The sequence below is a fragment of the Pagrus pagrus genome (assembly GCF_965226575.1).
Source record: "Pagrus pagrus genome assembly, chromosome: 6".
Lineage (NCBI taxonomy): Eukaryota > Metazoa > Chordata > Actinopteri > Spariformes > Sparidae > Pagrus > Pagrus pagrus.
The window spans coordinates 29,753,411-29,767,290 of record NC_140190.1 but is presented as its reverse complement, the minus strand read 5'-3'; the positions used below and the strand labels follow the sequence as shown (position 1 = coordinate 29,767,290).

General features: G+C 39.0%; 1 protein-coding gene across 1 annotated transcript; it reads right to left on the bottom strand.

Annotated features, from left to right (window-relative positions):
* Positions 1–2,352: 2,352 nt before the first annotated feature.
* Positions 2,353–13,625, bottom strand: LOC311258722 (regulator of G-protein signaling 5-like). The gene is made up of 5 exons (XM_084355266.1): positions 13,508–13,625; positions 12,436–12,549; positions 10,277–10,338; positions 6,311–6,477; positions 2,353–5,314 (listed from the first exon to the last, which is right to left on the bottom strand). Exons 1-5 carry the CDS (start codon positions 13,549–13,551, stop codon positions 5,150–5,152), a joined length of 552 nt encoding a protein of 183 aa, XP_084211392.1. The 5' UTR covers positions 13,552–13,625; the 3' UTR covers positions 2,353–5,149.
* Between the last annotated feature and the right edge of the window lie 255 nt (positions 13,626–13,880).

The window sequence follows — 13,880 nt, the reverse complement described above, 5'->3', positions numbered from 1 at the left end:
TCTTTCGCGAAGTTCATTTTCATTGGCAGTCATTTAGGAACAGTGTTCCCACAACTGAAAACTGGAAACCAAACATAACATGTCAGAAACACAACATCACTTGAGGGCAGAATGATTCTGATATGGAAAGAACTGGCAGCGTTTAAAGCAGTGGCATTACCTTCACTCTTAAGTAAGCAGATCTGCTGACAGATCAAACTGCTCAGACCTTCACAGAGAAACCCCGTGGGTGTAGCTTTGTCAGCGTCGGATCTCGCTGCCAGCCGCGGGTATCACCGGGGGAAATGACAGAATGCTCTTTTATTTTCGCACACATGACAACAGATCATTCTTGTTCTCAGAAGTGTATAAAAAGCCCTGAAGTCATGAGAACTCTTTGCCATGATGTTGAAAAACGACCTGAGGAGCTGACTTTAATGAGGAACTAAGTGCGCAATCGGGCCAGTCCTTTCTGCTCACTGATCCTCCAGCACCCACGTTGCCTTTTAATGGCGCTTGAGTAAACAGAAAGAGCACTGATTTTAGACCCTGGGGAGGACAAATCTGTTTTTTTCCCCAAGTTTAGATGACATGTCTGAATAACCTTTTACTTAGATGTCTCTCCCATAGGTTGAAACTAAATCCCACTGATGACCGTATAAAAATTCCATTCAGGCATAACGTTTGGTTTCTAATCTAAAGTCTGATCATGGTTTTTGATCCAGAAAGATTTAGAAATATCTGCATGTGTTTAGAGGGATAATAATTACTGTTGGCAAGGCAGACAAATGATAACTTTATCATGAAATCCACATCACGCAATCCTGAGTGAAATGTATTCGTCATCTGCTGGCACATGTGGAGGGAAATCAGGTCACGTACCTCCAGAAATAAAAAAAAATGTTTTCTGAGGTTGTAGTCAGAATCATAAACTCTTAGAGGTGGTGTCAGTGGGGTCTTTTATCTGCTTAATCTCTCTTTGTCATATTAGTACATAGATTCAGGAGCAGTAACTACTTGTTAGCATAACAAGTGTTATGTTTAACACATTAAATGTTTCCCTGTGTTGGGAAAAGCTTGTGGTATGACATAACACTTGTTTTCTCCGAAGCTCCTACCCGGCCTCTGTTAATGTGACAGGGTATGGTGCATTTAAAAGTAGTGAGTTAAACTCAACAAAACATTTGTCGGGAATGTCACTGACCTCCCTTTGGGGACCAAATGCATCTGACCTTCCCCATCCGTTTCTAGGAACTGCAGCAGTAATAGATGCGTCCACGCAAGCCTCTGACAGTGTTTGTGTTGGCAGCCGGTTCCTCAGCTGCATCTGTTTCCACTCTGTTTTTCACTCATCACTGACATGGTTTAGTGGTGTACTCTTCACATGCTGCTTCTGATCTTTAAAACTATTAATTTACTCTGAGTGGGAATTACAATAAAAGGGAATAGATTTAAAGCTGTTTCCCTGAGAGGGTCTGAGGGATTTCCTCGCTGTTTTCTGTCATGTTTGTGAGTTTGATGACAGTTATAAAGTTCATTCCACAAGTACTAAACAGGATTTTTTGACAGTTTGTCACATGTTAGTGAGGGATCATTGCGCTCCTCTATACCAACTCTGGCTGGGCTGAGCGTCTAAAAGCTACATCCAGTGTAAAGTGCTTGACTTTTCTACTGACAGGCTGAGTGTTTTATTTCAGAGACAGAGCTGTTTGTTAAGAAGCAAGATCCCATTTTTAACCATAATGCACAAGTCTCGTTCAAGGAGAAGTCATGCTCACTGTACCTCTATAGGTAAACTCCAAACACCTCTTTCCAACTCTGATTTATGTTTACATCGTCATCTTCCCGCTACAACTCCCCTCTTGTCAGAGCTAAACTTTCATTTTTTGTTATTATTTGACAAAAAGGCCTATCTCTGAAGAAATCATTTCCGTAATGTTGCCAGACACTTAGAGAAACAACCTCAGCAAAAACAAGCACTTTCAGTGGATATAACTTTCATAGCGGAGGTGATCTACTAGACCGATTCCAAAACTTTGGGTAAGTATGAATCATTTACCCACCAAACCATGCAAATATAGGACCCAGGTTTAAAAATACTGGAATTCCCCTTTAAACTGGAAATGGTGTGAGTAACTGGTAATTTATTACTTTGACTTTTCAAGTGTTTTATGAGGACGGAAATGCACTTGACACTTTCCTTGACAAAAATGAAAGAACTCCATTTTTGATTATGAAAATGACAAATATGGAGGACTTTGTGACACCTGCATTGATTATATGTTTTCTACTTTGTCACTGCAGTCTTAAAGGCTCAATCATGAGATGCTAAATATGGTATGTTATGAAGAAAAACAAAATGACAATAGAAAGTCAGGTGTTTCTTCTTTTATATCAGTGAAAAGACTGGGAAGAGTCCTCACCAGCTCTCCATTCAAAGAATCATGGGTTCCATCGTAGTATGAAAGAATAACTTAGACACAATTGCTTGTAAATAGTTGATATTTACACGTAAAATAAATACATCTTCAGGAATTGTATGCATATATATTTTTATGTGATCCACTCCAAAACGTACATGCAAGGCTACATCAGATAATACATACTCAGCATTGTTAAAGCCCTTATTGACCATTGACATGTTGACTTGTATGAAGGTTTCGACACCAGACTGGCCAATCTGTGCCATATTTAACCCTTGTCAATGCTGATCAATAGTATTTTTAGTTTTTCAGATTTGTGTGACATAGCTGCATTTCAGGAGACAATAAGGACTTATAAAATGCTGAATATCTAGATAACAATATGTGTGTGTTGGTTAAGACATATATGCTTTTCTTGAATATAAAAAGCATTAAAGAGTAAATATAATCACACTTTATGATTGCTACATTCAACTCAATATTTAGGACACTTAAACATTTCACACCGACACCAAATCCACCATCACATCCGTCTACATCTCAGCTTAGTGTTAGTTAGGTGAATACCAGTGTTCTGTTACAGTGTGTAGAAATGAAAAATGACTTGTTTGAAAGTCTTAAACTGGAAAATAATAAATGCATTAGAAAACTGAGAAGTACATGCAACATCAGAGTTAGGAACTGTGACTTTTTGAATTTACCTGTGTGATTGCAATGCCGCTGTTTCCTTAAATTTCCTGTTTTGACTTTAAACTTTGATTTTAGACTTTAAAAGTAATGTGCTTCATGGCTCGTTATTACAAGACCATTGCAAAATGATTCTCAGTAGCAAGTATTGGTATTATATAGTGCTGAAACCCTGCAAAGTTCTGTCTCCCATGTTTTTTACTGGTGTATTAGTGCTAAAACCTGTTCTGGACCTTTTTAGTAACTCCACCTGCATATGTCCAACTTTGGTAAAATCACATGGGAAACAGACCTTCCTCTGTTGAAATCACGGCTCTGTTCACTTCTTTTTCTGAGATTCCCTCCTACTTGTTTTTCCCATCTTAGCAACTTGCAGTTAAGTGGTAGCCAAGGAGCTCGACCACTGAGCCAACCAGCCAGCACTGTTCTCAAGGAGGGCTCTCACAGGATGCAACCAAAGGGGAGTTTGGTGAAATTCCTGTGAAATTACTGTCTATGTGAGTGTGAGAGAGTGGTAGAGATAAAAAGAGAGCTGTGTGATAATCATTAGCCACTCATTGATAAGAGGGTTTGCTCTGTTCCAAGTTATATTACTAAAATGTCAAAATATTTGGTTGTTGCTGAACAGTCATTCTATTTTGCGCTTTCCCAAATGATTTTCTCTCATAGTCTGAAAATGTTATAAGTCACGTCATTTCCAGGACATCTTTTAGTCTTCTTAGGTAAACCACTGAAATGTCACTGACGTCTGTCTGATTGAGACTTGTTTGATCTGCAGCAAGGGAAGGAGGGCTGAAGTTGGCTTATTGTTTTTATAGGATTTAACATTCTGTACATTTAAGGTGAATCTTTTTTGCTTGATAAAACTGCAGAATGCTTGTAATTTAATCATATATTAATTTGGTTAATTTTGATTTAGTTTGCATATGACCCCCAGTAAATGTTGCTTTATATAACAATCAACCATCTGTATAGGTTTTACAGTAAGACTAGCCAGTGCAGAAAATAATGAAGAGATCGATGCCCTCCAGGGTGCTCATTGATTTTTAGCCTAGGGCACCTGCAGTAAGGCTAAATTATATGCGTACTTCAAAGTGTTGCTCTCCCCAAGACCGTCTCCAAACTGTTGGTATGCAAAAGGCCCAGCTGTGCCGGTGCTGCTGCTTTTCAGGCTTGCAAAATTGTGATTGGTCCACTGATTTTTCTGACCAGATATTGCTTGCTGATAGTGAAGTCAATATGGTGCAGACCGAAGTCCTTGAGCATGCAACAGAATGCATGGCAGTCAGTGGGGTCAAGCTTACTCAAAAGTATCTGTCTAGATTTGACGCACAGGTTTAGGTCAGGTAATGTTTTCAAGGGATAATTTCACAAGCATACTTTGCATATGCATCTCAAACGTTGGAGAGCTGACTTTGTGGCCTTGTTGAAAAGATTGATTGACATGTTCCTAATGGAAACACATTGGTATCTGTTTCTGTGGACTCTTCTCATTTCTCTCTTTTGTGCCTCCTCTACTCCTCTCTCCTTCACCCGCATCTCAGAGAGATGCAAGGAGAGGAGCTGAGGAAAGGAATCGAGCATGTACAAACTGAGAAATGAGAACAGGGGGTGTGTGTAGATACTTCTAGCTTTTTTGTGAGAACCTGTCGGGTTTTTGAGGCTGTTTTTGACATGTGAGGTCATTCTGGGAGACCGTTCTTTTTTTAAGAAGATACGGAATGATACGTCAATTGAAGGTCCTCAATAGTGTAGAAGTTCAAGAACATTGTGTGTCTGTGTGAGTGTGTTGGGTGGGGAGGGAGGGCCATTTCAAAAGGCAGTCTTTACCTTTCATTTCATTTGAAATCAAATTTGGAAATACAGTTTTTTCGCCCTTTGTGTTTTGGATATTTTTAGTAAAATAAAAGTCTTCGGTTCTCGAGCTGTCTTACACATTGGTAGTTTATTAGAAAGATTTAATTAAAGGAAATGTTTTCATGTAAGTTTTCATTTCAACTAACTGCTGTTTGAAACCTCCGCACCCCCCCCAGCCCTGCTCCTCAGACTCCTGCTCAGGCTTAGTTCACCAGGAGCTCCTGGTACTGCTCAGACCGGAGGAAACGGCCGAAGGAGTCTTTCTCCATCAGGGCGAAGATCCTCTTCTGGGCCAGGTCAAAGGTGGCAGGGGACAGAGCCACCAGGTTCCTCAGGGTCACATCCTTGGTGAAGTGGTCAATGTTGACCTATGACGGGAGGACAACAGGATATCTTGTCAGAAACGACTAAAATGAGGATGAGGAAGATGAAAATGACAAGCACTGCTGATAGATATGAATCCTGATATACTGTAGATATATGCAGAAATGTGGTGATGTGTCTTGGAGACAGGACTCTGGGAGACGAGATTGATAATTCCACATCATCATAATACCATCTAAGGTAAAGTACTATCGTACTAGTTAGTCACTCACTGATTATTTCACCCAGCCACTTGTTATGTTTATTCCAAATTAAACATAAACTGCATCAAGTCCTGTGTGCCAGAACATTATTCACGTAATTGAAAGCAAATTCTGAGCTGTAATAAACTTTCTTCTAAAAGAGATAAATAATTGCTTAAACTGAAAAATATTCAATTGGGAGGAACACATGTATCCATTTTTTTACCGAAGTGAAAGAAAACAAGTATTAGCAGTAAAATGCACTAGTATTGTATGAAACTCCAAACTTTTTAAAGTGTTTTGGACAGAAATGGGACTGCTAGCTTGACTCAAACAGGGACATCACTGTTAATAGTTGGCACTATATATATGTAACCTCATCTGTTTACACTCAATCACACCTGTTTGTTCACTGAAGACCATCACTCCTTCAAATGTATGCACATTGTTATACAGGTACCTTTGTTTCCAACAGTTCATTCTATTTTATTTTAAATACACTGTCAGCTGTTTAGGAGTAAAATATTGCATAAGGTTCTGTCTATATTACACACTGTACCCTGTTGAAAATATCCTCGTATTTGTGCATTGCCAACATCTGACATGCAGAACTCTGCACATTTCGAAACAGATTTGACCTTAACAAACAAAAAGCTTAGCCCCTGCATGCACTTAACTGAGCTGTAAGTGTGGTCAATAATGGCAGTGCAGAATTGGCACAGGATTTATATTTAAAAATGACAGTGGTTCATGTGGAGTTGAGCTCATAAAAAGGGGAAAGTCACACGAGTCCCTGACCTCTCTGGGTCCCTCAGACTGGATGAAGTCTTCGTAGATCTTCTTGGCCTTGGCGGCCATCTTCACAGGGTTCTTGGTCTTCTTGAAATCCTCACAGGACATCCAGAACTCAATATTCTCATCGCTGAACTCAGACTGCAGGAAGCTGCGGAAAGCACTCAGACCATCTGATGGAGAGAGGATAAAGATGATTATCAGAGAGAGAGGCGTATTTATAGCATGTATAATGATTTAAGCCCCTTTTCATGAGTGTGTTTAGAGTAAGTATGCTGAAAATTGTGAACAGGCCTACGAGTCAATTATCCATTAAAGTCACAATGATACTGTCTGATCTCTGGACTAAAGCTGAACATATCTGTACTGCTTCAAGCTTAACTTAATTAAAAAATATCACATCCCCAAATTTGCTTCAACAGCACAGGTTGAATATGCGCATGATATTATGTGTGTATTTTAAGTTGTTTAAATGTCATATCTGTGCAAAAATGTGTTTTCATTCATTTTTCCACCCGTGGTGAGGAAAAAAAGCTAAAGGATCCTCAGAAAACCACAATAATCACCAGAGCATCTGTCTCCAACATTTTGTCAACATAATTAACTTAAACTTCAATTTACAAAAACAGACAACTATCCTATGGACATTTTGCTAAATAGAAGCAAAATCTGGTGAACAATGAACATTAAGCACAGTAGTTATCCCAAAATAATAAGGATACAAAAACAAGCACTCTTTAAGACCATTGTAATTTACCATAACGCCTGAAAAAGGTCTCATTGTCTGAACGAGCATGTGCTGCAGATGATAAGCGTTCTGTTCTGGCCTCAGGCTGTTATCAGTGATCTAGATGGTTTGGTTCAAAATAGCACTGACTCTCAATCAAGCTGCAGCTTTTCTTTCTTTTCTTCTGAGGCCTACAGTACAAGGACACATGGAAGCACACACGCACAGCCTGTTTGTGTTTCCAAGCTGCAACAACCAGCAGAAAATCTTTGTTTTTCATGCTTATTATGATTTCATAATTCTCATGTCAGCTGAATTTTGCTAGATTTTCTTTTATGTTTCAGGAAGTTCTAATTAACTTCTCTGACCTTCACAGGATGAGGGAACGTGTAATCTTTCACAAAATACTGAAAAATTGTGTAATTAAAAACTGCACCGACATCTATGTTTTTTATCTGAGAGAAATCGCACATTACTTGTATCCTGTTGCATAATATACGTTGCATTATGCAATTTTTAACTTAAAGGGGAAGAAAGGGGTAGTGCTACATCAGAGAGGCAATAAGTCACTGAGTATCCCATGGGAATTAACAAGGAAGAAGTCGTAAAGAATAATGTTAATGTAAAATCTCATGCAGGTAAATAATCGGGGCACAGCAGTTTGCAGCAGCCGTGCAATAAATCAACACTGGTGGAATCATTTAGACTTCTCCCTGGAGATGTAACCATAACACACATACCCTCCATGGACTGATACGCACACAGATACAAACACACATTCACGCAGGCATGCAAACACAGGAGAGACATAAATCTCTCTGCCCCAGACTACGCTGAAGGCGCCACTTAGAAAGGTCTTTTACCACCTACTGAGCCGTGCAGAGAAAATGTTTCTCTATTCACATCAGCTGGCCGGTCACATCTGTACGAGGACCTGTTTTGATGCACAGGGGCAACTTAAGTGACTTATTAGCAGGAGAGTTTACACGTACTGCTAAATACCATTACCCATTAGAGTTAATCATCAGTCATGCTGGCTCTCAGGCCCTCTGTGCACTTTGCGAAGTAAACAATGGAGCCAGAAGTTGGTGTCTGGTATGTGTGGTGGCTGCAAATGTGTTTTTCTCCCCCTGTGAGCAATGTTTTTTTAATTTCTCAGTCTATACCTAGAAGTGAAACGATCAGGACATCATATATCAGGTTACATCTGTTGCAAAATTCTCATTGCAGCTATCTGCAACAGTCTAAATCCAAAATTGAGTAGCCTATTCATTGAAAAATTAGGAAAATATAACTAAAATTAAGCGAAGCCATGATAAAAGGCCACCATAACAGCTCTTAAGCCCTGAACCCTCAAAGACTTTGATAATATCACCTGGTAGGTGCTCCAGTGCTAGAGGCTGCAAGGGCCTGAAACGGTGACAAGTTTCCCTGTGGGTTTGGTACTTTTATTTAATCTTTTCAAATTAGTACACACAACAGGTGTACACAGTACACAAGACATATAGTCAGCTGTTGACAGAGAATCATTTCCGGGAGAAAAGGTGAGATCTGAGGCAGTGTTGCAAAATGATTTTTGCATTTAAGGGCAACATCAACATGGTATCATCTCAGTGCTATGAACTGTGGGTAATTCCCCCAGGTAAAGTCTGCAGAAATGCGGACATACAGAAAGTGGCCAAGATGTCAGTGAGAGAGCCCTCATACACTTCACAGTTTGACAGTGGGACAGCCCTAAAAGCCCCCACTGGCTCACCAGAAACATGTCTCAAAGTCAGTGAGTGTGGACATTGTGATTGGGCCTGGGAGAAAAGTTTGTTTGGTGTTCTTTGATAAGCAATCCTGTTTCAAGAAGACAAAGAAACCCCGACAAGACTCTGATACAAAAACTCACCTATAGACCCAAAAACCTAATAAGGTTGGGCATGAAGATGTGGACATAAAACTAACTGTTTATAATGTAAGGCTGATGAGGAAACGCTGCTGAAACACAGGCATGATGCATGTGTAGTCGTAAAATTAGAGACATATGATTAGTTTGTCATTTCTGGATGTTGTTGTAGATAGTGAGGTTTGAATGTCTAATTATGTAAATCCTGTTAATCACTAGAGATTATTTTCAGACTTGTTAGTATCATTTGAAGATGCTTGTGCTGTTTTTCGTAAGTGAATAAGACAAGCACTACATCATTATCATCTTCATTCACGTAAAAAAAAACAATTGGTCACACTGACGTCTAACACGATATAAATACACAAAAATAATAGGCACACAAGCTGTACTGTTGCTATGGAAAGCAAACCCAGCTAGGTGTACTGTACTGTACCTATTAAAAAAAACAGTCTACCAGACAGACACCAGACCTCAGGGAGGGACTGTTTTCTCCTTTTGGAACGGTTAAAGTTAAACCTAAGTGCCAGCTGTTACATAATGACAGCAGATCTGAATAGTATGAAATAATGATGCTCTTAGTGTTTGTGTTGTGAGGAAACGAGACACACTGCAGAGTTCAAGTAATAGGCTCCCTGAATATGTGAAATGTGTTCTATCTTTGGAGGTTTCTTGTTGTGGGGAAGTAACTGAACATCCTTGTGTTCATTTTTGCTTAGCAGCTAAATATATATAATATAATAACGTGACTTTTTTTGCAGCAGAATATAAAAACATGTAAGAATAAAATTTTCATTATGCTAAGACATCTCTTTAGTATTTTTGTAAAGAAACAACTTGTTAGATATCCATGAGTCATGTCACACGGTGGAGAAAAAACACATTCGATTTGAAGCTCCATCACAAGATAGGGACTCTACAACTACACAGTATCTCACAATTCATTAAGTCTGTAACATAATGAAATACAGGTAAAATCCAGCTGTTAACCTCTACTGTTAATTATGTTGTGGGGACAGAAATCTGTTCAGTGCTTTCAGTCTGTTCAGCCCAAAATCACAACACCTCAGTGCGCTTTACAATTTGAGCAGTGGAAAAAAAAGTTCACAGTCCGTCACAAGATAGGGACTGATAATGGGACAAAAATCTCTTACCGTGCAAGGTATATCACCAAATATTATGGTTAGGACTTGGAATTTTAGGTTACGGCTCGGTTTTTGACATTGGTTGTCATTTAAGTAAGGGTAAGCCTCCAGGGAATTAACGTCAGGTAATGCAGTTAGTGACACAATTAAGTGAAGGTGTGTGTAAGAGAAAGTGTGAGTAAAAAAGAGAGTAAGAGAGGGAAACCTACAGTTGTTGTTCAGGACTCTGTCCAGACTCTCACGCCACTGAGTTGCCTCCTCAGGAGTCGGCCTGCGCACAAAATCAGTAAAGTCAGGAAGCTTAAACCAAACTTATCCCAACAATTACAAGCTGCTCTTCTCAAGTCTGATCGTCTCCTTCATTTTTGTAAATGTTCAGATGAAGATTATTTTTAGTGCAGCAGCAGATGAAAGACTTTCCTTCTGATTACCACAGGTCTCAAACTTTCTCATTTGAACCTTGAAAATACACTAACTTCATAATACTAAAATAATGATGACTGAAGTATCTGTGAGGACTCCTTTCATTTAGTTTGCCCTGACACATTCATTTCCAAAATGCAAACCAATCTTTTTGATTTCAACCCTAAATAAGTTATTATACGAGATACAACATTTTTTTTATTATTAGCAAACATTACGTAATCTACATAAACTCTGCAAAGTAAAAACTGTGCATTACTGTTGTAGAAAAGCCTCAGACAACAAGCTATAAATATTCCGGTGCACATTTGAAGTATCTTTTCTAGTGTCACAAAGCCAGACTGCATCCTTTGATCTCAGTTTCCGCTCCAAGATTAAAGTCTGGAAAACATCAGCTGAGAAGTAATTGTGCCTGGTGTGTGTGTCCGACCAATCATTGGGACCATTATTAGATGCAGGACTGAAACTCTGAACAAACAATGCAAAGGAGTTAAGACTCACAAACCACATGTCCTTCCTCTTATGTTTAGGAGAAAGTTTCCAAAGCAGCTGCAGTGTTTCCAAGTATGATAATTACTGGAAGGACCAATGGCATGGGCAGGGACAATAAAATGTCATCTATAATTCACTGTTGTTCACTTGTTAATATGAACTCAAGCAAAAGCTTAAAGGTGAATTCTGGTATTTTTCAACCCAGGCCCATGGTTTATTTTTTTTTTAATCGGTCCAGTAGATCACGTCAGTTGGCAGCCACGACACAGCTGCAAGGTAATCCTTTGGGGCAACCGCGAGTGTCAAAGTTATGTCCACTAAAAGTGATTCTTTTTGCCATCTATAGGCTGAGATCAACCCCTTTTGTCAAAGAAGAAGACCCTTTTTGTAACCAGAAACACAAGTCTCGTTCAAGGAAAAGTCTCGCTCTGAAAACTTGCGAGGTGAGTTCTTACAGTTGTTGCCTCATCAAGTATGTCAAATTCAGTTAAAATAGTCAGCCATGACTTTCGGGAACAACTTCTTGGTACTCCAAACTCCTCTCTCCAACTCTTTCGACCATTATCTTCCGGCAACAACTCACCTCTCATGAGATGTCAGAAAGAGACTCCTTGAACGAAACTTGTATTTCTTGTATCAAAATAGATTTTATTCTTCAACAAAAAGTTTTACTACTTTAGGAATCGTTTACACAATGTTGTCAGACACTGAGACGAACAACCTCAGCCTGTCAGTGGCAAAACCAAACACTTTTACTGGACGTAACTTTGACAGTTGGAGTTGCCTCAAAGGATTACATTGCAGCCATGTTTTATGGCAATGGTTTTATGGCAATTTACTGAACCGATTCCAAATCAATTTCGTAAATTTGAATCATTTACATACCAAAACATGTAAGTATAGGGAAAAAAAGACAACAAATTAATGCTTTTCATTCTAAGAGAAAATTTAGATGCAAATTAGAAGGCAGTGGCAGTTGAACCACAATGACAAGCCTCAGCTAGTTTCTCAGCGACTTGTCTTAAAACTGCACTGGGTATTGTTTTTCATATTTAAATAATCTGTTTTTCCAACTGAACCCACTTGAGGTCTTGCAAAACTAAATTGCATACGTTTCCTTACAAGATTGCTATGTAGCAGTTTGGCATAATAAGTATAAAGAAAAAGAAGAGTAGTTCAACATCGAATACATAATTCATCTCTAACCCAGTGTTTTCAGTGTAATGCCTAATAAAATGTAGCTCTTTAAAGCTTTCTACCATTTAACATTAACTTCTGAGCCAAGGCAGTGTCTGGAGACGTTTAATGTCTTTTGATCTGCAGGTATTGTACCTGCTCCGGGGCTCTGCTCTGCTCTGCTCTGCCACTTCAACCATCCATTATCTGGTTAACAAACATTCTCCACCTCCACAGACATTCATCTCTTTGAGACAAGGCAGAGAAAGACACTCACTTCTGCAGCTTCTCCGGCTTCTTCTCAGTCTTCTCGGGGTAGGGGATGATGAGGTCGATGGCATTTTCTGGCTTCTGCAGCAAAACTCCCAACTTCGACTTGATCTCCTTGGCCCTGGGTGACAGAAAGCAGACGAGGACGACGGCTCTCGTGACAAAGTCTTTGTTTTGACTTTCTGACATGAAAGTAATAATAATATCATGATGTTCATCTTAGATTTTGCTGGTTTATCATCATCTCAACAATTTGACTGGGGTATTGTATACAATAGTCAGTTGGCTGATTAAGCCATTTTAAAACCTTATTTGCTACAAATACTACAAAAAGAAAATGTTTTGAATTTGTCTGATAAACTGAAGGATTAAGTGTTTCTTTATGGCTTGAGAAAAGTCTCCTCTTCATTTTAAATAAACTATTTAAAAAACCCTCTTGGATTAGCTGGAAAATGCATCTTCACAAAAACAGACTGTCTGAAAACATACTGTTTTTCTTGAACTTTACCATGTATTTTACATACTTTATACTTGGTTCTCACAGCACAGCCATGCTACAATAAATACAATTATTTTTTTTACATTATATTTATTTCCTCCAGACATAATCTGGAATGTAAAAATGTTTCAATCACCAGTTTATACTTGAATCGAGAACAAAATCTGAGCAGCATCACATTTTAAAACTAACCAAGCTGTTAAAATGTTGATGATTTATTGCAGTTATGTTTCGACCTGTGTAAACTTTGTCCTGAGTAATTTGCATAAACCAAAATAACATTTGACTTAGCATTAAAACTGGAGTAAGACCAACATTTCTTCCGGTCAAAAGGTCTGTTCAAAAAGATTTCTAAGAAACAACTGTACTTAAGAAAGTTCAGGAACATGAACTTTAAGCCTTTAAGCACTTTCAGATGGAAAGTCTTGACAGCAACACAGATTTACAATTCAGATTAGTCAGAGCCACTTTTAAAAGGTTTGAAATATAATCAAAACCTTTTGAGATCCAAACCACATCAGAGGAACACACCATTAAGTCAAGACAGGAGAGGTATATAATGTGATGATGCAGGTCTCACCTTTCGAGGCAGGATTGGGGTAAAGCAGCTAATCCTTTACACATTTTCCGGTGCTTTCAGTTGCAGTACTTCAGAGTGATTTCAGTCTTCCTGTTAGCCCGCTGTGAGTCCCTTTGGCTTTCTGACTCCGGCTTTCAGCGCAGGGGAGTTTTATACAGACATCCTTTGGGCTCTGGGCCAACTTTTATAGCCAATCAGATTGGAATGTGTATAGCATGGGCAGCGTGGCTGAGGAAGGGTGGGTTTTCAGATGTTAGCGGCTATTTGCTTTGAGGTTTCAATTAACCACCAACACATCCAGCACCAGTGTACAGGATGCAGATCAGGACTATTTTCACTTAGTTTTGATGTGAAGTGCATTTTCTAAAAATTT